The sequence below is a fragment of the Cucurbita pepo genome, chromosome LG02 (genome assembly GCF_002806865.2).
Source record: "Cucurbita pepo subsp. pepo cultivar mu-cu-16 chromosome LG02, ASM280686v2, whole genome shotgun sequence".
Lineage (NCBI taxonomy): Eukaryota > Viridiplantae > Streptophyta > Magnoliopsida > Cucurbitales > Cucurbitaceae > Cucurbita > Cucurbita pepo.
The window spans coordinates 3,121,106-3,144,911 of NC_036639.1; the positions used below are offsets into that span (position 1 = coordinate 3,121,106).

General features: G+C 36.4%; 3 protein-coding genes across 5 annotated transcripts; 1 reads left to right on the forward strand and 2 right to left on the reverse strand.

Annotated features, from left to right (window-relative positions):
* Nucleotides 1–1,924: 1,924 nt before the first annotated feature.
* On the reverse strand, nt 1,925–3,793 carry LOC111787766 (phosphatidylinositol transfer protein 3-like). 2 transcript variants are annotated; one of them, XM_023667812.1, is made up of 4 exons: nt 3,223–3,793; nt 2,627–2,760; nt 2,331–2,507; nt 1,925–2,226 (listed from the first exon to the last, which is right to left on the reverse strand). In XM_023667812.1, exons 2-4 carry the CDS (start codon nt 2,699–2,701, stop codon nt 2,011–2,013), a joined length of 468 nt encoding a protein of 155 aa, XP_023523580.1. In that variant the 5' UTR covers nt 2,702–2,760; nt 3,223–3,793; the 3' UTR covers nt 1,925–2,010. The 2 variants fall into 2 exon arrangements, with proteins under 2 accessions (XP_023523580.1, XP_023523579.1); XM_023667811.1 differs by having other exon boundaries at nt 2,627–2,720; nt 3,223–3,790.
* A 463-nt stretch (nt 3,794–4,256) lies between these two features.
* On the reverse strand, nt 4,257–13,418 carry LOC111787764 (uncharacterized ATP-dependent helicase C29A10.10c-like). Of its 2 annotated transcripts, XR_002814035.1 has the most exons (9): nt 13,215–13,418; nt 10,724–12,185; nt 9,695–9,883; nt 9,116–9,211; nt 8,855–9,017; nt 7,718–7,847; nt 5,869–7,635; nt 5,031–5,753; nt 4,257–4,943 (listed from the first exon to the last, which is right to left on the reverse strand). XR_002814035.1 is itself a non-coding variant. In XM_023667808.1 (8 exons), the coding sequence occupies exons 2-8, from the start codon at nt 12,075–12,077 to the stop codon at nt 5,325–5,327; spliced, it is 4,128 nt and encodes a 1,375-aa protein (XP_023523576.1). In that variant the 5' UTR covers nt 12,078–12,185; nt 13,215–13,418; the 3' UTR covers nt 4,257–5,324. The 2 variants fall into 2 exon arrangements, 1 of the variants encoding a protein (XP_023523576.1); XM_023667808.1 differs by having other exon boundaries at nt 4,257–5,753.
* A 4,956-nt stretch (nt 13,419–18,374) lies between these two features.
* LOC111787765 (uncharacterized WD repeat-containing protein C2A9.03-like) lies at nt 18,375–21,868 on the forward strand. The gene is made up of 10 exons (XM_023667809.1): nt 18,375–18,589; nt 18,855–18,996; nt 19,074–19,241; nt 19,468–19,554; nt 19,727–19,861; nt 20,688–20,798; nt 20,892–20,983; nt 21,055–21,160; nt 21,238–21,324; nt 21,420–21,868. Exons 2-10 carry the CDS (start codon nt 18,859–18,861, stop codon nt 21,831–21,833), a joined length of 1,338 nt encoding a protein of 445 aa, XP_023523577.1. The 5' UTR covers nt 18,375–18,589; nt 18,855–18,858; the 3' UTR covers nt 21,834–21,868.
* The last annotated feature ends 1,938 nt before the right edge of the window (nt 21,869–23,806 follow it).

Genomic DNA, 23,806 nt, shown 5'->3' on the forward strand with positions numbered 1-23,806 from the left:
TCGTGCGGTGTCATGATCTGGACATGCTTATAACAAACTTTAATGAGAACTCAAACTCCATTCACATTTTCGCCTAGTTTTGTGGCTTTATCAGACCTTTGGCGAGGTTTGCCTTTGTCAATCGAACACAATTTATGTAGAATTCAAGCTTGTTCGGCCATCGCTCGTGAATGCATGTTGCATCGTCTGCGACTCTAGTCAACTTGCTTCTACATTAGGCCACGTCACTTGGTTCAACCTTGTCTCTACTCTAGACCAATATCTCTCATAAGCAATGTCGCATCTCATCATCATCTCAATTCCCAACAACACGACTCATGTATCATATTGTCATCCCATATCTCAGAATAGTTTGGCCATCTTGGTTGCTCGGACACATCCGTTTGAAATTAACACATGTGTCGACCATTGCGCTAGAACATCTCGAACATCCATTCGTCAGAATTCTCATCGGGCGATGGACTCTCTTGTGTCTATGCTAAACCATTTACGGCATCCATTTTGAAAAAGTGAGTACATAATCCAAACTCCGACCCATGGGCTAGGGCGCAATACCAGCATGGGTCCTTGAAAGACCATTTTCAGAAGAAGAGCTCGCCCCGCTTAGGCACAGAGCCTAGAGGTGGTAGAGAGTTGACACCAATATAACAATAATAGCCCCAGCCCCTGAAGAGTAAGTTTTTTATTTAGACGAATGAAATTAACCAAATTATGTTGGATGTGGAGCTAATTTTGCATATTAAGTGAATAAAAAAAAACTTTAATCTATGGTTAGTGTAATGTTAATGAAATCAGGGAGAGGAATATAAGGTCCAATAAATTAGTGGTCCATTTATATACTTAAAACAATTGGAAGCACACACACGTGAAAACAGCTCACTTGAAGTTGAGATTTCAGATTCCAATTATTATTATTATTATTATTATTATTATTATTGTTTTTTCTGCATAGTTGTGAAAATAAAATGAAGCAAAGTTGTTTGCTTTGGAACTAAGAATCATTAAACACAGATTAAACTAATTATGAATCTCATTTAATTAACCCTATTTTAATTCATTTTTAAAACTCGATCATCATGTGGGGTGGATTAACTTCTACATAAACATTGCAACGCTGAAGGTTCAATCTCTAACTCCGTTTTTCATTTTTTTTTTTTTCAAAATAACTCAATTAATTAAAACATATACACTAAATGAGAGATCATAGGTTCGAAGTTCTCTCCCACATGTTATAGACAATAAATGGGAGAGCGGGATTTGAACCAAGCTAAACGTTGAGCTGAAAATTTTGGTGGGGAATGGGTTGATAGCTGAGGAGCAGTCACTGTGGTTGGGCAAGATAGATGAGTCCATTGTAAAAAGAAAGGTCTTTTGGGAGGATGCCTTAAATGCACTTTTCAAAAAATAAATTATTGGTTCAATATTTAGCAGAACAGGACCAACATGTTTTGATTATTATAAGGTGGCCTTCATTCATGTCATTGTCACACTCACACAGCTAATAATGGACAAATTTCTTAGCCAACAGTCATGAACAACAACTTCTGTTCTTTCTAATCATGTCCACAACAAATCAGACAACAAGAGCTTGTTACTTCAAAGATATACAAACACATACCTTGCCTCAGCTGCCATCGGCTTCTCTAGTTATATGAACATGGTCGTCTGTTCTCGAGTTTGAGGTTTAAGAATCGACGATTAGGGCGCAACGACTGGTAGGATCTACTCCAGACCAGAAACAGCGCATCCGCTTATCGTCTTCTTTCATTGTCTCGCCATATTTGGTTATGTTGAAACTAACATCATTGTTTCCACCAAATGCAGACTCCAGCTGATCCATATCGAACAGAGACTCTATTATCCTCTTCGAGTTTCACTTTGTTGGCAGTTTTCGTCTCCAGGAAAGGCCTTGCAACCTGTAAATTAAAACAGTACAAACGTCAAATTTACTTGTGCAGCATTAGAGACTCCATCTAAAGTATCTTAATAAGAGTTATTGTGGCAGGTAATCTAAGAACACCTTTTTTCTTCCCTGATTCTTTCTAAAATAACTACAAGAAACACAAACTTCAAAATAAAGAAAATGTTCAGTAGATCTCTGTTAGGATTGCATAATACAAATGGAACCTGGCGACACGGTCTCATGACTATAACTGTTCTTCCGTGTCGGTCATTATAGTTCGCACAATAAAGCTTCCCTGTCTCCGCTTCATGAGCAACCTCATCCTGCAAGAGATATCTAACTATTTAATGGATGAAATGCCATGGCTTGAGCGTTGAATTAAAAAACTTGTTCAAAAACACTTGACTAAGAGTAAGCTGTGAAGTACCCATTGAATTTCTTCCGGCTTGTATTCTGACCTCCACTTCAAACTTGCTTTCAGCATCTTAGTTGCCTTCTTCACATTCCAGTTTCTTGCCCTTAAGTATCTTGAAATGGATGGATCAGAACAGTAAATCGACGATTTACCAGACAACGGCCCCAAAAGCCTCCGCACCTCAGAAATCTGTAAACGATGAACTAGAACTACAAGAGTTAGCAACTCTCCATAAAGAATTGGCAGAGCATTTCAACAATCTTAGTTTCTAGATTCAGCAGTCAAAGGGCTGTAACTGTCAGAAATACCTTCATATGCTGTTCTTCAGTTAATATAGCTTTCTCACAACCAATCGAAGAAGGTACTTCTAAATTCGAACACATGGTGATTTGAATTATGCACCTGAACGCCAAAAGGAAAATTACATAGCTTGTAAGCTCCACTGTCAACAGAGTTAACAAAATGTTAGCTAGCACAACTTGAATAACTATCTAGATTATAAATCAAATGGATTCAGAAAATTCCCAACTACTAATATAACCAAAACGCCTCCACAGTTCTAAACACTGTGGCAAGGTCATGGCAACCAGAGAATTAAATGCCCTCTTTCTCCTCAAAACGCATCCAACTAGCAAACGTTCAGAGATAGTTATCTGCAATAATACTTACCTTTTCCCCTGATACAATCATACAGGACTACGATTTCTTGAAACCATCACTAACATACACTATCCCATCATCAACTTCAAGTTATTCCCTACTTTTTTGGATGTTTGACTTAATATTGAAGATAGTAGAGGACATTTTAAACAATTAATCATACAAATCTATACAACCCCATGAACCCAGAAGCATGGTAAATCCAAGACAGAAGGTAAACAAGTTCAAAAGGAAGAAAAATTACCAACTCGCTGGAACTGAGGCTTCGCGGGAAGGGCGACTCCTCCGAAGCTTAAACCATAAAAAGTAGTTGAAGAGAGAAAAAGAGTATTATCAGTGAAGAGCGGAGACCAAACAATTTCGAAGAAAACTACTTAAATTCATTCTTAGCTACGAGGAATGAAGGAAGAAATCCTTCAAGGCTCGGACTTCGAGGTACCCTCTGATACCCAGGTTCGATCGTGTTCGAATTGATGTACCCCGTGGCCGTTCGAGTTCGTGTAGGTACTGTTTGGTTACTTGCTCAGTCCATGTGCTTGGTAAATCGAACTCTTCAGATTTAGACCGATTCGCTTCCTTTCTTTTCAAAATTCAGTGCATTTTAGCACAATCTTGCGATCGTAATCAAATGTCTCGAGATTTTTGGTGACAAAAATTTCTTGGTATTGGAAAAGAAAGATTCTAAGACTTTCTAATATCATTGATAATATTTGTATGAATCTTTTGATTCGAGTGCTCCACTGAAATGTCAATACTCTAGAAATCATCGACGCCCTTACTAAGAGTTGACAAAAATTTAGATATCTATTTTATTATATTTTCAAAAACATCCATAGTTCTACTAAATAAAATCATAAACTGAATTTAGTCTTTTCAATTAAAAATTGTTCATGCTTCAACTTGGTTTGTCTAAACCGATACCTAGGTGAAAAGTTAGAGGTCAGAGACAACAAAAATGGTTAGATATAAAAACATAAATTAGAAATTCAATTTCAGTTTAAACAATTATTGAAAATGTAATTGATAACATCTTTATTAATCACCAAATAGTTGTGTAGTTAATCTCAATAGAGCCTTCTAACTGTGTGTGTGTGTGTGTGTGTGTGTGTGTGTGTGGTGGGGGGCGGGGCATGTGAAAGAAAGGTGCTCCCCACCACTACTACTTTCTATTATCGCTATCTTTCTATTTGAAGTAAAGAGATTCTCTTTATATTTGAAGTAAAGAAAGGTGCTCCCCCACAGTTTCATACACTTACTTACCCAATGCAAGCTTCCAAGAAAGAAGAAAACACAGCCCATGGCATACCATTAACCTCAGTCCTCTCCCATGTGCCATGTTGTTTTTCCTGTTCAACAACTGCACAATTTCATAACTCATACAAATATTAATATGTAATGAAGAATTTAGGAATTGGGTCGAAAAAGAGGGAACTGCAACAAAAGAATCGCTATAATTTCAAATGAAGGCGGGGTTTATGTACGACCCAACTTGGCATTTAACGCCATTCAAAATTTTGATGCCTTCCAACACAACCAGTGCTCTCCCCCATTAGTTACTGTACAATTGTTTCCTATTCCCAGCTGCTGTAGGCCCCCCCATATAACTTTAGCTCCCCGGAATCATTTTCTAACTACACAAGGGCTGAGAAAAGTGTTCCCTCTAAAAAGGCCGAGAAAACACAATATTGCAACCCTTCAGCTTCTTACTTGTGTCATCTTTACGCATTTATTTGTCCAAAACAATGTTCATCGACCATCTTACTTCTGAATTTACCTCGGCCAGCTCCCCAGAGAGTCGATCTCCACCTCCACGAGGGTTCGATAATCAAAGACCAAAAGCGAGTCATGGCCATTTGAGGACAGTAATTCCACTGACCACAGGCACCCAATTCAATTCCCATTACAGCCTGTGGCTCTCTAGTTCTCGTGATAGAACGAACACATCCAGATGCCATCATTTGATCCCTAGACATGCATACACAAATACTATGAAAAAAGAAGGATCTAAGTCGCCAAACGTCATGATAAGCAGTCTCAAAACAGCAGGCTCACCTTTCTCAGTATGCTGGTAACCCAAAAGTATACACTTAAATCAAAGAAACGGATCCCCCCCCCAGAATAGATGTCTGCAGATGCTGTGTAACTTGTTTCCCTATTCTGTATGCTTTTGCAATTCTTATCTTCAATCAAATAGGCTTAGGATTGTCAAGACAATAACATACTCAGACACTGCCAGGGATCAGCATGCAGGATAGCCTTCAAAAGCTGAGCCTCATGCGGATGCACACATGATATTAACCAAAAGGTTTCCTCTGAACCATTGAAACCAATTCAGAGAGCCATTGATTAAACATCTCTCTTCCCAACTGTCCCAGCAGAACTTTGCCTTTTCTGCATACCATATTGCCAAGTGTCTCTCAGTTTGTCACCTGACTGATCAAAATCTTCTGCGGAAGTCTCTACGGCAGCCTTAGAAGACCGGTAATTTCCATTCCTAGTAATTACTGAAGAGTTTGATTTCTCATCATCTTCCGATGGTGTTCCAGACCTCGACTCCACGTGTATATCTAGAGACCTATGTCTTGGAAGAACTGATCTCGGGCCCCTAGTGTTGGAAGAGTTCTTCCCAGGCAAAGTAGACTGAGTGGATCCCTTCTGTCCGAGGAAATCCTTCGGAAGGGATTCCATATCCATGTAACAGTTCCTTGACTTCGCATCAGTGATCAACGCAGCCCAATCATCAGACTGCATCAAGGCATTAGCATTGCCCATCACCTGGTTTAACAAAAGATCATATTAGAATATTCAAATTGTCAGCTATTAGTAAAAGTATCTATGTATGGGTATGAGAGAGACTGCAATAACTTAAGAGAGAAAAATTGAAGCCTACCCAAAGAGCTCTCCTTGCTCGGGTCAGTGCTACATTCATTCGACGAATATCTGCAACAAAACCAACACCATGGCTGGAGGCACGCACACAAGACATGATAATCACATCTCTTTCTTGACCTTGGAAAGCATCTACAGTATTAATATATAGATCCTTCCCTTCTTCAGAGTTCAGAACCTCCTCAAACTCACGTTGGAGGCACTTCAATTGGAGCTTGTATGGTGTTATTATACCAACTGAAACTTTACCCAAGACTAATGACTTCACGGTTTTCTGTAGATGTTCATACAAACGAAGACAAAATTGTGCTTCATGAATATTTTGATACGAAACAGATCCCCCTCTATGAGATTCCCGCCCATGCGTAATATCAAAGAAAGTGTAAGGTCTAAGTATAGGGTCTTTGTAGTATGTCTCATCAGGTAAATTAGCAACACTTTCACTGTCAGTAAGGCGCCCTTGGTAGAAGTACCTTGAAGGGAAATCACGTATTTGAGGATGCATTCTATACTGCACCGATAACAACATAGTGGGACATCCTGCTTGCTGGAATCTTTCAAAGAGACTTCTACTGTACAACAATGTTCCAGCTGCTTTACTGATAACAGTAGCTGGGAGCTGCTGGGGATCTCCAACAAGCACACACCTTGCTGCCCCAAGAGAAAGTGGCGGAAGAACAGCTACCTCACTGGCTTGGGCCGCCTCATCAATGACTACCATGTCAAAACCATGAGATAGTCGAGAAAACAATTTGCGACCACTGCTTGACACTGTAGTGAAAACTATCTCGGCCTCGTTGGCAAAACTAGCCTCAAGACTAGCTCGTGCATCCTCCATATTGAAATTGCTGTTAGATCGATACCTGCCTTCTAAAATAAGTAGGCGTGACATCTCAACTAAAATTTTATCCCTACCTTCTATTACAGCAGCAAGGTTTTGCAACAATGCATCTCGATTTTGGTCACGAGCCACCAGAACATCAGGGTCCACACCAACAGATCCTTGAGAGCGAACAGCAGCAGCAGCAACATTGAGTTCTCTCTGAAGATTACTGATTTGCTGAGATAATTGAGTTTCGCGAACTTTTAGCTGGTGCATCCATCTTAAGACTTCGTCTCTACTTTTGACCAAAAGTTGTTCTGTTCTACGCTCAACTGAAACTGCTTGGGCTGCACGTGTTTGTGAATCAACACCAACTCGAGCCACATCAGGTCGATAAACCTTCATTTCCCCATCAATAAACCCCCGATCAAGAACACGTGCAAGAAGCTCATCTGTTGCAGCATTTGAAGGTGCACAGACTAACATTCTAGGTTTAGGACACAGTGTGGGAAGAGTGCGGAAAAGATTCTGGTCCATGTTTTGGAGTACCTCATCAATGGATCCAGTAGAGACATGATCTGAGCTGCTCTCATGAGCTTGTTTATAGCTTTCTGGTGCTAGTTTCTTAAGCAAGGAAGTATAGTAATGCTGGTACTGAACCAGATGGATAACATTTAGCATTCCCCAAACTGTATGTGTCTTGCCTGTTCCAGGAGGACCTTGCACGAGTGTAAAAGGCCATGGTTCTTGCCTCTTGACTGTCCCGCTGCTTGTACCAGCAGCTGTATGTGTTGCTGCCCATTGGATTGCAGATAGCTGAGGTCCGTTGAAGGTCCTATGCAAATACTCAACAAAATTTTGCGTGAAACACTCGGGCATAGCAGGTGACTGTTGCTCATACTTCGGAAATTGTTCAGGACTAGGCTGAAGGATTGAAGATTGCATCTGATACATATGGTAAACAATTAGATTAGTGATAACAATTTAAAGGGGATATAAGGCGGCTTTTAATCCAAATGACCATTACCTGCATGTTGAGCCGACGAAATGCATGCAGGGCAACATACTCTCGCTGGGTTGTTGCAAGAGAACCGAGCACCGTTAAAAACCAAACATTCTTTGCCTGAAGTTTTCTAACTATATGATCTTCTTCAATCCTGCAATTCAGAAATAGTAATAATATGAAAATCGCCCAACATTATAAGAGTATTTCATATAATTACAAGGTTGAGTGTAAGGAATGCCCTCCCCCACAAGAATATTTTAAGAAAATAAGTTTTTTAATAAAAGAAATAAAATAAATAGCTTCCCAAAAAGATTATCGCCACTAATTACAAGAAATCCACACCATCAAATCCATGCATTGAGGAGACTGACAATGACTACTACGAAGCTTAATAATACTTCAAAGTATACCAACAATAACACTTTTTACTAATAGAAATAAAAATGACACAAGGTATGAGAGATAAAATGCAATAATCTATTCGATGCAAAACATTTAACTTCCTTTCACAACTATCTTCGTCATAAATCAAACTATAGACAGACTTTCCAAAATAGCATCCTTAAAGAAAAGTTTGTGCAAATCAAACCGTAATTTATCTTCGAATGTTTCTACAACACTAAAAAAATGTCAAGTCCCATGCAAACCTCATTCATATTCAAAACACAATATCCTACTTTTGACCCACTTCATTCCCAAAATAAATACTTTAACTGGGTAAATAAGTTGTGTAAATTAATCTTTCAGTATCTCTTCATAACCGGAACTCAAAAGTACAACCATAAAATCAATAATGGAGCAGTGCTAATCTTTGCAGCAGTGCTGCATGAGATTATAGAATTTGGAAGATACTTCCAAGTAGAATTCATATGGCACCGCTCAGAACTACATTGAGAAGATACTTGACAAGTACCTTCAAGCAAGATTATAGGCACGGATCATTTAAAGGTTAACAGCAACATCACTAAGATTGTAACTGTATTTTGAAATAAAGAGTGAACGAGGACCTCACTAGTACAGTCCATAAGAAAAGAAAGTTCCAAAAATCTTTTTTCTCAAAAAATTTTCTACAAGAGGTTATATTCATTTTGAACAATAATGCATAGACAACAAAAGGTGACAAGGAAACAACCATCATGAAATTGAATATTAACTTGCCTACTAGGATCGTATGAGTCCCCAACATAAAAGTGCAGGATGGCGCCTGGCGGGTCACGAGTGTCAAGGGGAACGTGTCGCCGAACAGTTCCAGCCACACGTCCACCAGATTCAGGGTCTTCCTCATCCTCCACAGACATAGTATTGTTCCTCTTTGATCGGACTGCTCAGCATATTTAAAGATAGTTTTAGCAAGAATACAGACATAATGTAAAAGCACTCACGTCATATTATAAGCTTGAAAGGAATATTATATCAAACCTGATCCAGGTCTGGGGCATGAAAGAACTGCCACATCACCCTCCTTGAATGACCACTTGCACTCGTTCACAGGAAGAACTATTACATCATACCATCCTAAGAAAATAAGCCAAGTTTAGCAACTAGAGTGCTGTGTGCATAAAAGAAAGTATTGTTTTTGGCTCTGTATGCAATTTTCTTTTTTTGTATACCAGACTTTGACAAACAAGAAAAAAGGGATTACCCTCTCCCACACAAGGGGAAGACTTATGAACACAACCGAAGATGGCATCATGATGCTGATGACAACAATAATTTATACAACAAAACGAATGACAAAACAATAAATCTTAAATACATAAATTAGAATAGCTCATCATATGGCAGGCACCGTTTATAACTTAAACCAACTTCAATATGTTCCAAAATGTCCAACATAATACTAAACTAAAATTTCAACCCTACTTTTTCTTTTTCTAGTTATGAAACTAACCCAAACATAACAGTGAAACTTTTAACTCGCTAAATAGCTAAAAATGAAATTAGTTAAAAATTGAAAAAAAAAATAATAGGGAAAATATAAAAGCTAACAATAAGCACCTCTTTCCCTCCTTTCAATATTCTTGACACGAACCATCACATGTGTATCTCTTGAGAATGTTTCAGAGAGTTCCTCCCACGTACTGTAAAGTTGAGCCCGACACTCCTCAAATAACAAAGGTTCAAACACTCTGATGTATTCTTCCACAGATTCAAATCGACCAGGAACACACTGGAGTTCAGTTTCCTCTGATACATGATAATGCATTCAGTTACATGACAGGGAGAACAATACAAAAATAAATAAATTGGTTTAGAACAATTGTCCAACCACAAAATTAAAATTTACAATAAACAGGTGGCCGTGAGAGAACTGCTGTTTTATTGTTATAGTATAATAACATCAGTACTTCAATATATTTCATTATTTCATACCTAAAATCAAGATCTAACTGCATGAAAAGCCTAACTATTCAGGCCGAGAGAAAAAATAGAAAAACAAACAGTTGTCGATTCAAAAACTAAGTAAACTGCATTTTATTTTTCACAGAAAAGAGTGATTCGCTCGAGCATAAAGGAAATTTGTAGTTCAATACTCGATATGAAAGGATGTCCTTACATCCTGCAGGCTCCCTAGAGGAAGACCCGCCTCATGTAGTGGTAGGATCCCATCTGTAATGTGTGGGCCTAAGCTTGATAAACATCATACTAGAGGCATCCAACTTAATCCACAATTACAGTAAGAATAGGATAGAGAATCAAAATAAGCAGGTAAATGGCAACCCAACTAACTCGATTATACTAACACCATAGTTTCACAATCCAATTTCTTCCTCCTAATATACACTAGAAAAAAAGTACTCGATAATGAGAACAAGAGAGCAAAATTCAGCTGTATATAAAATGCACAACCTTACTAGGCTGTAAAATTTAAAATGTTTGCAAGTTAAGCAGCTGAACCAATCTTGAATTAGAAGGGAACTTTTGCACACAATGGCATAATGATGTAAACTTGAATGAAATCAACACTGAGCGGTAGAAAATAAGTCAGTTCAGAAAATCATAGATCGTGTAGAAAATAAATTGTACCTGGGTGATGCCAAAACTTTTCATTGGTCACCTCCCGTATAAGTCGTTCAACTGATGAGTCTTGATGACTACTAACAGAATTCTGCTTCTTGGCCGGAAGATGCTTCTTATTTATCTGCTTGTGGTCAGAAGAACTTTGATTTGATATAGCTGGTTTCCTATTGGAGACCTGCATATTCCTCTGCATCCTTGAATCCGTAGGTATTTTCCATGAACCCTGTCTGGGAATTGGTGGTAAAGGTGCCTCTGCTGGGATATCTCCATCATTGTTTGGCCTGTTTGGCCGAGCTAGTAATCCAGAACTCATATCACCATTACTGTCCAATTTTGATTCACCAGATTCCGAGGAAATGCCTACTCCTTCATGACTTGAAACATCACCTTGTTTCTGGTCTTTATTAACAGTCTGTTTTTCCCCAACACGTTCATTAACTTGGGTTGCACTATGAACTTCCTTCACAATGCGCGTGGTTATAGGAGGTGGAAATGCTTGCCTTCGAGGCGTTGAAGTTTTCATAGGCCCAGCCATCTTCACATCTTCTAAATTAAGAAACATTGTCTGCCTACTACGCTTCTTCCCAAGCTTGGCTTCTAGATGTTGATCTATTTTCCTCTTTCCAGGATTATTAGCACATTTTATAGCATGACTTGCTTCAATGCCCTTAACTTCTCTTTGTTTTGAAGGCAACCCAGTTTCTTCCTGAACACTATCTGTGGAGGTATCAAGTTTAACATTGTTTTCTGTATTTAGGATACTGTTGTTTTTCCGATCATTTGGCTCTGGATCTGTTGTTGAAGGTACATGATTACTACTTTTATCTATGGTACTATCAGAAACTTTGGTGTTGCAGGAATTGTTCACAGAAACATCGTGGGAAGGAGAAAGTAAGCCCTGCTCTTGTGAAGGTCTTAACTGTTTACGCAAAACACTGCCTCCATTTATATCTGCAGAACCCTCAGCATCAGACCATTCTCCTTCTTCCCTTTCTACTGATTGAGTGTCTCTAGAACCTGAAACCAATATGGGTGTTGCAGTCTCAACATTGTTTAACTTGGATGATGAGGTAACCTTAGAATTTTGATCTGACATTTTCTTTTGTTCTTCTCCCATTTCAGGATTAGAACCAAGTTTACTTCGAACAAAAGGCTGAAAACCTGATACGGAGGAGGCATGAGAAAACGCATGGTTGTTTAATATTCTTTGGGGACCTCCTGATGATGGAAATAAGTCTGACGCATGGGAATTTGCAGATGGTTGAGCCTTTTGAGGCTGGAAGACAATAACATCACCATCTTCATTATCCTCGACAGGGGGTTCATTAAGATCAAATAGTAATCTTCCTCGAGAACCCATGTGATACAGAAATGCATAAAAACTAAATTGTAAACAGGCCCTATTGATACAGTTATCTCCAATGAGGAACTTGAAAAGGATCAAAATCCAATATACCTCGACGCTCTACTGCAAGTCCAGACATGAATGAAATACAATTATTTAGCATAAGAAGAGACGTAAGAAACACCAGCATAATTTATGTTTAAAATGGAAATATGTGCACGCCTATAAACGGAGAAGGACAATCAATTTGGAAAAAAAAAAGGATCCAAGTTATAATTCATAAAGAGGCTTAATTAATCATCATGGTTCGACATTGTAGGGCTCAATGTGTACATCTCAACTCTGCAAGAGGGAACAACTTCTACGATAAGTGATACAAAAACATCAGTCATGTATGCACGACAAAATTTGTTTCAAGTAAAATGCAAAACTTTAGATAGAATGCACAACTTGAGACTGCATACAACAAAAAACCATAATCACCATCCAGATTTTTAAATCCCACGTGATTCAGAACTCCAAAAAAGGTTCAAAACGACAACCACTAATGTCCCCAGACTCACCACGACATATAACATCAAGTAAACCAGGAACAAACTAAGGGACAGCTTCTAACTCAATCAAGACGCGTAATTGATAAGACCAGAACAAAGACGTTCCCATATCAAACAAATTAGGTATTTACGGTACCAGAAAACACTGCAAGACACTTCGACTGAAAATCCAGTAAATCGCTCCAGATCAAGAGAACCGCCATTAAACCAAATAAATCACAGCAACCAACCATCATTCCTCTAGGGCAACAAAAATAAAAACAAATCCCGCACACAGCCTCAACCAATTCCACTTCCTCACTATCCAAAATCACCAAACCAGCCATAACTAACCAAAAGCACTCGAAACCCAGAATCCAATCTCTCATTATGATTGCAATCGAGAACAACCTAACTTAGAGATCGAACGACAAAATCTAAATCTAATCAATAATACGTACAGATTCAAAACTAATGCAACAAACCAATAGTCAAAGGCAAGAATTAAGCAATTTGAATCTCATTACTAGAAGGCGACTACTCTTGAGGAAGCCAACAAATTCCTCCGCCAAAAGGAGATGGAAAAATTGGAAGGTGTTCATAGTTCGAGAATTTTTACCTCATGGATACTCCTTGAATCCTTGAATGCACAAGTGGAGAGAGAGAGAGAGAGAGAGAGAGGAAAAAGAGGGGCTCTTTGATTTGAGAGTCAGAGCAAGCAAGAGCGAGGAAGAAAGAGAACGCAAATATGAGGCAAAGCAAGGTGTCATGGGGGTTTATATAGGAAATATCGGCCCAACTTCCCCGGCTTCCCATTTCCTCCGTTCACCGTTAAATTTTCTCCCGGTTTTTTTTTTTTTTTTTTCAATCCTTTAATTTATTTTTATTTACGAATTATCCCCTCAACACTTTCGGAAACCCCAAAAAGTGCACCCTGTATTAAAATAATTACAATTTACACCCTGATTCATTGCGAATAGACTATTACGTCCTTCTGTTCACGCCAGTTCCCTTCCCAAAATGAAGGGTATTATCGGTAACACGCAATTTTAAAATAATTTTAAGTTAAATATTCGAATTTTCATGTTTTAAAAATAATCTTAATTTGGCATTTTTCTTTTCTAAATTAAAAATTATGGATTAGTGTTTAAAATATCCATTTTTAATATGATAATAAATATTATGACTTTTTTACTTTTAAAAATATATATATTGGTGAGAATATTCTGATTTTTTTAATTTATAAAATGAAAATTCTATTTTACCTTTTTATTTAATTAAAATAATAATAATAATAATAATTCCGGTTGGATGGAATTTCTATTTTTGGAAAATGAAACACTGAAATTTAAAAAAAAAAAAACATATTAATAGACACTCAATTCTCTGCCCTTTTCTATTCAAAAATTAATTTTTTTTTGAAACGTAGGAAAAAAAAATTAATTAATTACACGTACTAGCTCCTAACAGGACTTCATAAAAAGTTTAAGAACATGAGATCGAAGAGAATAAAACAGTACGTAGTAATGATTATAGTGGTGGTCTGAAAAAAAACCGCTGCTGTATAACCGATCAGGGACAAAAATACGGAAAAGTAGATATGTCGGGCATATATTGTTAACCGTGGTAATTTTGGTATGGAAGTCATGCTCGAGCGTAGTGTTTACACAACTTTCCTCTAGACGTAGTTACTGATGAAGTTTCATTTGTCAATGTTCGGTTTTAATGTATACGGGTTTTTTAAAATAGAAGTGAGATCGGAATGTTAATTTGGTTTGGTTATACTTGTCACCAAACATTCAAACACGACGAAATAAAAACACAATGAAAAATATTACTCGAATAAGTTTCAATAATTGTAATATTATTCAATTATTTAAAAACACAGCGATGAAAATTAAAACTCGTCTTATTTCTATATAATTGAAAGATCTATTATATATATATATTTTTTTTTTATTCCTTCTAAAAACGATAATTTTAGTTAAATTTAATTATGCCTGATCGGTAAAAAGTAATTAAAATTATAAATAAATAAAAATTACAGATGTAAATAAATTTTATTACCTTTAATTAAATTTGTAAATAACCTATTCAATTTAACAACAAGGTAAGATGTAAATAAATTATTGTTATATTAATTTATTGAGATATATTAGCATGCTATTTTGAATATGGTAAAAAAAAATTGAAAATAGACGGGTTAGGATTAAATACATCAATTTGTTTTTTTTTTTTTCGAACATTGTCAATTTGAGTTATTGTAGTGTTATTGTGACACCTGAGTAAAGGAAGGGTACATGAATGAACCGATATCACATTCGAAGAAAACGATCGTAAGAATAAAATAAAATAAAAAAAGTTTAAATGGTTTCGTTATCCTCTCCAACCACCACCCTTATTTGGAGCCCAACGTCCTCTCTGACACACCGCCTCATGTCTACCCCCTTCGGGTCCAACCTGTGGGACCCCCACCAAATCCACCCCCCTTCGGGGAACAACCTCCTTATTGGCACACCGTCTTGTGTCTACCTCCTTCGGGGTCCAACCTCCTTACTGGTACACCATCTCATGTCTACCCCCTTCGGGAAACAACCTCCTCGCTGACACATCATCTGGTGTCTGACTCTAATACTATTTGTTACGACCCATGCCCACCACTAACAGATATTGTCCTCTTTGGACTTTTCTTTTTGGGTTTCCCCTCGAAACTTTAGAACATGTGTGTTAGGAAAAGGTTTTCACACCCTTATAAATGATGTTTTGTTCTTCTCTCCAACCAACGTGGGATTAAAGTTACTACCTACCAATATATATATAAGTGTTGTTTTAGAGATTCCAACAGGATGCATGCCTCTAGTTATATGAGTAATTAAATAGAGATGATGAGATTCTTTGGTCAATTTTTATTTATGTCATGCTTCACCCTATCCCTTACATTCCATTTATATCTTCATTCAGTTCCATTTTGGAAACTTTTCAATTTTTACCGCCTTTATTAATTTTTACCATTCTATTTTTTACCTCACTTAACCTTCAAATTTCATAAAAAAAAAACATTATAATTTTTATTTTAAAACATTGTTAAATTTAATAAATAAAAATTAAGTCTCTAGTGTTTGGCATAACTCGTCGCACGACCAAGTCTCCCCCAATAAAGTTGGGTGGCTTCACCTTGAAATTATAGTATCGGGCGATACAATTTATCTCCACTCTAAGTTTCATCTTTTGTTGTCACCCAGACTGAATTGCTCGAATCAGGCAATGGTAATTTTACTTTGACGGGAACAACTACCGCTTGTTTCTTCCGATTGTGGCTAACGTTATAATTAATAGTCACCCTATTTTAAACATGTCCTTTGAAAAGGGGTACGATGAGGTCTACCTCTATTGTGGAAATGACCAAGGATTCATAACGTTGATTCTATCAAATGGTTAGTTATTAGATCCCACGTCGGTTGGAGAGAGAAACCAAACATTGTTCATGAGAGTCTGCGAAACCTCCCCTAACATACGAGAAGCCCAAAGAAATAATGGGCCCTAATCTAATTTAGCCCAAAAAGTTTAAGTTAATTTTCCAAGGTTAGAACAGAAGTTATGGGCCTAAATGGGCCCATAACTAATGGGCTTTAGAATAATATTAAACTATTCTGATGAATATTTCTTTTAATTAAAATATATGAATTTACATTTTTTTTAATAATATCCTAAAACATTCTTAAAATATAGAAATAATTTGATTTTGTTAATGAAGGTTATATAAAAGGACAAAAGGGAATAAATGAAGTGGAAAATGAGAGAATGATGACATAAATACTTTAGGAAATAGAATTGGAATATTCGAAATAAAATGTAAAAGGTTTTATCATATAGTTTTGTTTTATTATAAAGAATATTAAATTATATTCCTAAAGTTATTTCCACATATGATACCTACCTTTTTCTTTATTCTTATTTTGTATTTTTTTTGTGTGAATTTTTACTTTATTTTCTCTATTTTATTCTCCCTCGCCAACATATTTTCTTCTGCCCATTATAAAGTAAAAAATTAATTAATTAATTAATTAATTTATTTATAAATAATTAAATTAATTTTATTTTTATATAGTAATTTAAATTAAATTTTTGGGACTTATTTAATTTTCTTCTTTAAAGTGTGAGTGGGGCTGCTAGGTTTGGATTCTTTTTATTTATGCCTTTGCTGGTTTTGGTTTTGGTTTGCACCCATCTAGAAGCTTTCAACTTTCTAACGAGGTTTTCGGCTATTAGATTCTCACTATTTACGGTACATCATTCTACCACGTCGTCGAGCAGTAGCACGATACCTATATTGCTCTTTTACGACCCCATTTTCATAGTTTAAGCTGCTCCCATTTCACATTACAAGAATTAATTTTATTATTTTACCTACACGTCTACGTTATCTTTATAATTCCTTCATTTCATTATATATATATATATATATATATATATATATGAATGCACTTAAAACAAATAATGTAAGCGCGTATACATATGTCCGAATAAAATAACTTCATGTCAATTATTATTTATATTTAAAAAAAAAACTATAAAAGAATAAATAGTATTTATTAATTAAAGACAAAATTTGAGTCAACAAAAAAACAAAAGCAAGGATTTGACCAAATTCCAAATCCAATGGTTGACTTCCCCGCTCTCACGACATAAGTATTATATAATATAATTTTAAAGGAAATAAAAAAGTCTAAAAATATATTAAAATCAGCACTTAAATAAAATTCATATTGTATGACTGAGATATTTTAGTTAATACGGTTGTTTACATCGATGTATAATTTTGTCCACATCGATAAAACGGTTTAATTAGCACGATTGTATTGAATATGTAAGATATGATCGGGCAGTGGAGTGGATGAAGTAGAAGTAGCAAGTAGCAAGCTTAGCTACGTGGATTGATGACAATATGCCATGCAAGCAACCTATTAAACGCGGAAACCGTATTATTGGAATAATATAATCTTTTTATCCCCACTATATTTGTTACTTTATAAATTATATTTTAATCTTAATAAATCTCGAATAATTTTTAAAAAAGATTATAATTAAAAATACTAAATTTCGTTTGTTCACACTCGTTCACACTACATTTTTTAAGGTTGGGAAATGTGACATGTTTTTTAGTGGACCTGGATAATGTCGTCCAATTAATAATAATAAAATAATAAAATTTACTGACACGTGTCTCTCTCAGTTCGATTTAGCGGTTGGCCGTTAGAGTTGCCGGTCAAATTCCCTCCATTTTCACCACCAATCATGCTTCTCATAAATACTTCGTAATTTCTTCTTTATTTCATATATATATTTTAAAAACATTAAATTTATTTATTTATTTTAAATATATATATATAATAAATATCAAAATAAATAAATAGATAATACTCCATTTTAATATTTATGATTTGAATTCTATTTTGATTATAAGCGTAATGAAAATTCCACGGTCAATTTTAACAAAAAGCCAAATATATTTTATTCAAAAGGCAAATTTACGAATAGGCCCCTTAACTTTCCTTTCCTAAACACCATTCTGTTCACCTAATATTTTGACGCGTCATCATTTTTGGCATGGGCTTATTAGTTATTTCACCATTGACCCGACCCGACCCGGAATCCGATTTGTTACGCCTCTGCTTTTATTCACTATATATATATATATATATATATATATATACAGCCTTCAGTCTCGGCGTTCCCTCGCTCTTTTCATCCGAAGTTCTCTAGACGTTTCTCTGTTTCTTCTTCTTCTTCCTTTGTTTTCCTCTGTTTCTCCGATTAATTTCTTCTGAACTTCGAAATTCTAGTCTCCGATTCTTCTTCTTCTTACTACCACGACGCATTTTCTGTCGGATTTTTCTTCCTCGGAAGTTCTTGTGTGATCTCCTCTCAATTTCATTTTCGCCGCCGCTATTCACACTTCCTGGAATTCTCTACCCGGTTTCTCAACATTCCTAGGTATTGTTTCTCTCTTTTCCTCTGTTTTAATGTACTGTTTGTTCGACTCTGCTCTTCGCTTCTGCGATGAATGTCGCTTTCGATCATTGGTGAAAGGTTCGTCGCAAGCATTTTTCAGTTGTAATGTGTCTGAGATAGTTGCTTTAAACATATATTTGTTATCAGTTTTTGGAAACTTATTTCTAGCTATTCGCTTCCGGCGTCGGCTCAGAGGCGGATTCGGATTCTGTTAGTTCGCTGACGGAAGTGGACTCTCGTTTTGCAGATCGATGGAAAATTTCGGAAATGATTTCCTCGATTACCTCGTCGATGACTACTACGACGTGGCTGATTTTGATGACGGCGAAACGCAGAGTAGTAGCGACGTGGAATCTCTGGACTCTGATTTCGAGGATGATTTTGAGATGGTATAGTATCCTTGCCTTTTTATATTAGGTTTTGTTTAGTGGGAGCAATTACTGAAAATGACGTGCGACTTTAACAGAGCAAATCAAGAACCGATACGTCTGCGTTGGAAGCTAGAAATGGGAAAGACATACAGGGCATACCTTGGGAGCGGCTTCATTTTACAAGGGAAAAGTGCCGCGAGACTCGTTTGAAACAGTACAGAAACTACGAGAGCCTCTCGCGCCCTCGCCAAGACCTCGAAAAGGTCAGTCGCTCGGTCTTCTCATGGGAGCCGTCAATTAAATTTTGTTTAGCTAGTTGCGTTTGATTCAAGTAAATTGACGATTCCAGATTCTCTTGGAATCCCTAATTTACTTTCCTGATTTTCAAATAAATATAAATTATGGAGTTACTGTTCCTCACTTCTTCGCATGATTGAAGAATAAACTTTGAAGACAACTCGCGAATATTGTGCTTTTCTTGCTTAACAGGAATGCTTGCAAGTAGAGATGGGGAATTCTTTCTATGACTTTCAGTTCAATACGAGGCTTGTCAAATCAACAATTGTGCATTTCCAGGTTGAGATTCTTGTTCATAGCATTTGTTTTTGTTCTTGTTATCATACTTGTTCGTGTTCATGGCCATTTAAATGTTTGGAACTGCGCCGTTCCTGGATCTTCTTTGTATTTGTTTTAAACATCCTAGTGCAGTCGGTGATATCTCGTTGGTACCATTTGTTAATCTGTGCAGCTCAGAAATCTGTTATGGGCAACTTCAAAGCATGATGTATATCTAATGCAGAACTATTCAGTATTGCACTGGTCTTCATTGCTTCGAAGGAGCAAAGAAGTACTAAACGTATCCAAACCAGTTGTTCCCACCTTGGTATGTGGTCTAACTGATCTATAAACGTGCTTGCTTATTTGGGATTTATGCTTTAAAACCTCCTCATTCTAATTAATTATTTTATTTATAATTTAATATTATCTATCGTATGAAAATTCAAGGTTATTAAAGTAATCTTGAACAGTATGTATTCGACATACAAGAGGATCGTGTTCAAGTAATAACCTAAAGGATCTATGATATGTGGATAAGGTTGGGTGCTTTATCTTGATTACACTATTGATACGATCAACTTTGTAATCATTACAAATTATTTGTTCCAAATCGTTCATGTGAAGACATGCAAGTGAGAGTATTCTATATACTAAGTTTGTATAAGACTAGACCAAGAAATATTTAATCTCTCCTTATAAATCTGTTAATTGAGAAGATTAATATTTTACATGATGATCATATGCGACTCGGTCTTAGTCCTGAGTGAGTTATGAACTCCTGCCAGTGAGAGCTTGTCTTTTAATTTGTATGGGTGAGAATGACTCTTTTAGCCGATTCACTATGTCTTGGGACTTAACTAAATAGGGAGTTGGAAACACAATATCATGAGACATAATTCACTCATTTCCATAGAAAAAAGTAGTTGAGTTGTTTTCTTATGTACTGATTTCGGAACTTGAACAATGAGGCCCCACTTTCTCATTGGAAGCATTAGGAACCATTCCAAATGAACTCTTATGAAAGTAGAGTTCTTGCTCTAATAACAATAGAAGGAAATGAACTCTTCATCTATATAGCGGAAGCATTAGGAACCGTTTTGATTTTAGCAAAAAAATTCGCATATTGATTATAGTTTCGATTGCGTATGCAGAAACTCCCAGGACTGAGGTCTCAGTCACTTTCCAGAGTTCAGATAAGCACCATGGCTGTGAAAGAGAATCTAATTGTTGCTGGTGGTTTCCAAGGGGAACTTATTTGCAAGGTGTGCAAGTCAAGCACACTTGATAACTTCCATTACATTTTCCTTGTGTGGTTCTAAACACCTCGTTCTTGTGTTTCTTGTGCCTTCGTTCAGTACCTAAATCATCCCCAGGTTGCATTCTGCACAAAAATTACAGCAAATGAGAATGCCATCACCAATGCAGTTGATATCTATCAAGATTCAGTGTAAGCATCACTATTATATTTGCAGTAGCATACAAAAAGAAGACGAATAACCAACCATTGTTTTAATGCAGTGGTAAAATAAGGATCATGACAGCAAACAATGATGCCAAAGTCAGGATTTTCGATGCCGAGAATTTCGCTTCCCTCGGCTGCTTCTCGTTCGACTGGTCCGTAAATGTGAGTGCCACCCAGTCAGGTTTTCATCGTTACAGTTTCATAATTCAACAATGTGGCCTTACACCATTCTCTTACAGAACACATCCGTCAGTCCAGATGGGAAGCTGCTTGCTGTTCTTGGGGACAATCCAGATTGCTTGATCACCGACGCGAACTCGGGCCGAGTGAGTACTTTCTTTCTTTTGCAGTGGATGTACTTCAATGTAGGAAAAAAAAAAAAAAATAGTCGAATGCTAAATGGTAGGTTGGTTTTGAGCAGACAATTGGGAGCCTCAGAGGGCACCTAGACTATTCTTTCACCTCAGCATGGCATCCAAATGGGCATATTCTGGCTACAGGAAACCAAGATACAAGCTGTAGGCTGTGGGATGTAAGGAAAATGTCAGAGTCCATGGCCGTTGTAAAGGGTAGGATGGGAGCTATACGAGCTGTGAAATTCAGCTCAGATGGAAGATTCATGGCCATGGCTGAACCAGCAGACTTCGTGCATATCTTTGACACCGAATCAGGTTGGGTTGAAGAACAAGAAATTGATATGTTCGGAGAGATAGCGGGCATATCATTCAGCCCAGATAGTGAATCTCTTTTCATTGGTGTGTCTGATAGAACTTACGGTAGCTTATTAGAGTTCAACAGAAGACGTCACAACAGGTACATGGACTCCATGATTTGATATGCTAAACTCAAACTGCACCAGTAAATAATTCTTTACTGNAAAAAAAAAAAAAAAAAAAAAAAAAAAAAAAAAAAAAAAGTAGTTAAAAACTTGTTTTTCATCTCCAAAGTTGCACATCTGATCATTGGGCTCAGATTTTTTCTTAGTGTGGGCTTAGGATTCAAGCCTCAATGCTTAGGAATATATCGTAATATAAAAAAGTGATGGGGTAATTAAGTCTTAAAATGGTAATGATTATGTGTTTTTAATTAGTGTTAGGAGATTAATTAGTATATATATTAAGTCAATGGAATAGAGATATATATAGAAAAATAAAAAATAAAAAATTGATGAGTTGGGTCTTGGAACTCTACACACATGCTTACTTTGTACCTTCAAACTAACACAAGTACAGCTCATTTTCTTTTTCTCTAATCACATTTCTAATTAACAACTATTAATGAGGTTTATATAATAATAATAATAACTGATTTATAATTTGTTTACGTAGATGTTAATTGTGAATATATATAAATATTTAATCTTAGGTTAAGATTAAGAGTAATGTTTAACTAATTGAATTATACTAAACTTTTTTTCTATAAAATTTTTCGATATATAATTAAGCATTTTCGATTTATTGTAATTATCTTAAATTTATTAAAATTATAGTTAATTTTGTGAACCCACGTACAAAACGAGCATTTATAAATAAATAAAAATATACAAAAATTAAAATGGAATGAAGTATAAAATAAAATAAAATTAAAGAAAAAATAGAAGAATTAAAATATAATGTATTTTAAATAATAAAATAGAAATAGAAATAGATGATGGAGGAGGAAGAAAGCGGCTTCATGAATTCTGATACGGGAGAGTGTCGGGCACGTGACTGAATTTTCCAATTCATGCCCCGCCCAACACGCTCCAACATCCATTCCGGATTCCCTCTCTCTCAGCCCCAATTTGGTCAATTCACTGCTTCCCTCCCCTTCCTACATTTTCCCACGCGATTCTCAGCGCGTGCTCTCAAACCATCTCACATTCAGCTGCAACGAGTTGGAAATGCGCGTGGGGATGTTCACAAGAGTAGAACCCACGGCCCCGTCTCCAGAATCAGGCGCCGCAGTCCAAGACCTTGTCCCACGCGCACCTTACTTCTCCATAAACGCGGCTTCTTCCTCGCTTCAAATTTCAATTCTTCCCTCTCTAACCTCACTTTAACTTGACTTCAACTTGAATTTAACTACGGTTTTCTCATGCAATTAACCATGGTTGAGTTTCCTACCCTAAAAGTCCTCCCCTGTCGTGTCGCTTGTTGGGGATTTTTTTATTATTATTTATTTATTTAAATAATGTAATTTCAATTAATAAAAAATAAATATAAGATAATTGCAAAAGTAAAAATAGGGTTATTAAATCTAGTTAAGCTAAATTGTATCGCATGCATACGAGTAATTAATTGAATCATGTTTTATGATAGTGATTTAAGGTAAATCGTGTACCATATATGAACTTGAGGTGACACAGTACATAGAAATAGAATCTACGAGAATAATATTATGAAACTCGTGTACATAAGCTCCAACCTAACTCGTGCAACACGCACATGAGTTCGTAGAACCCAACAAAATCCCACTAGCTTATCTACTCCCTCACGTCCAAAACTCCATTCCCTTCGTCAAACAACTCTTTTCTGTTACTTCTCTCATAATTTTTATTGTCATCGTTATTGAAACACCACCAGTTGTTCGCACCGGCATCTCTATGTTTGTTATCTTCGTACTTTTTATTGTTCTAAGTAATTTCAATCGAGTTATCTTCTAATCAACGTATGAGATGAGTTATGAATTTGTCAACTATACACCATCGTGCTCTTGTAGAGCCGTTTGACCCATTCACCAACTCATTTTTTATTCCAATAATTTCATTAAATGCCCATAATACATGCACGTTCTCCCCTTTAAACATTTATACGAATAATTAAACTT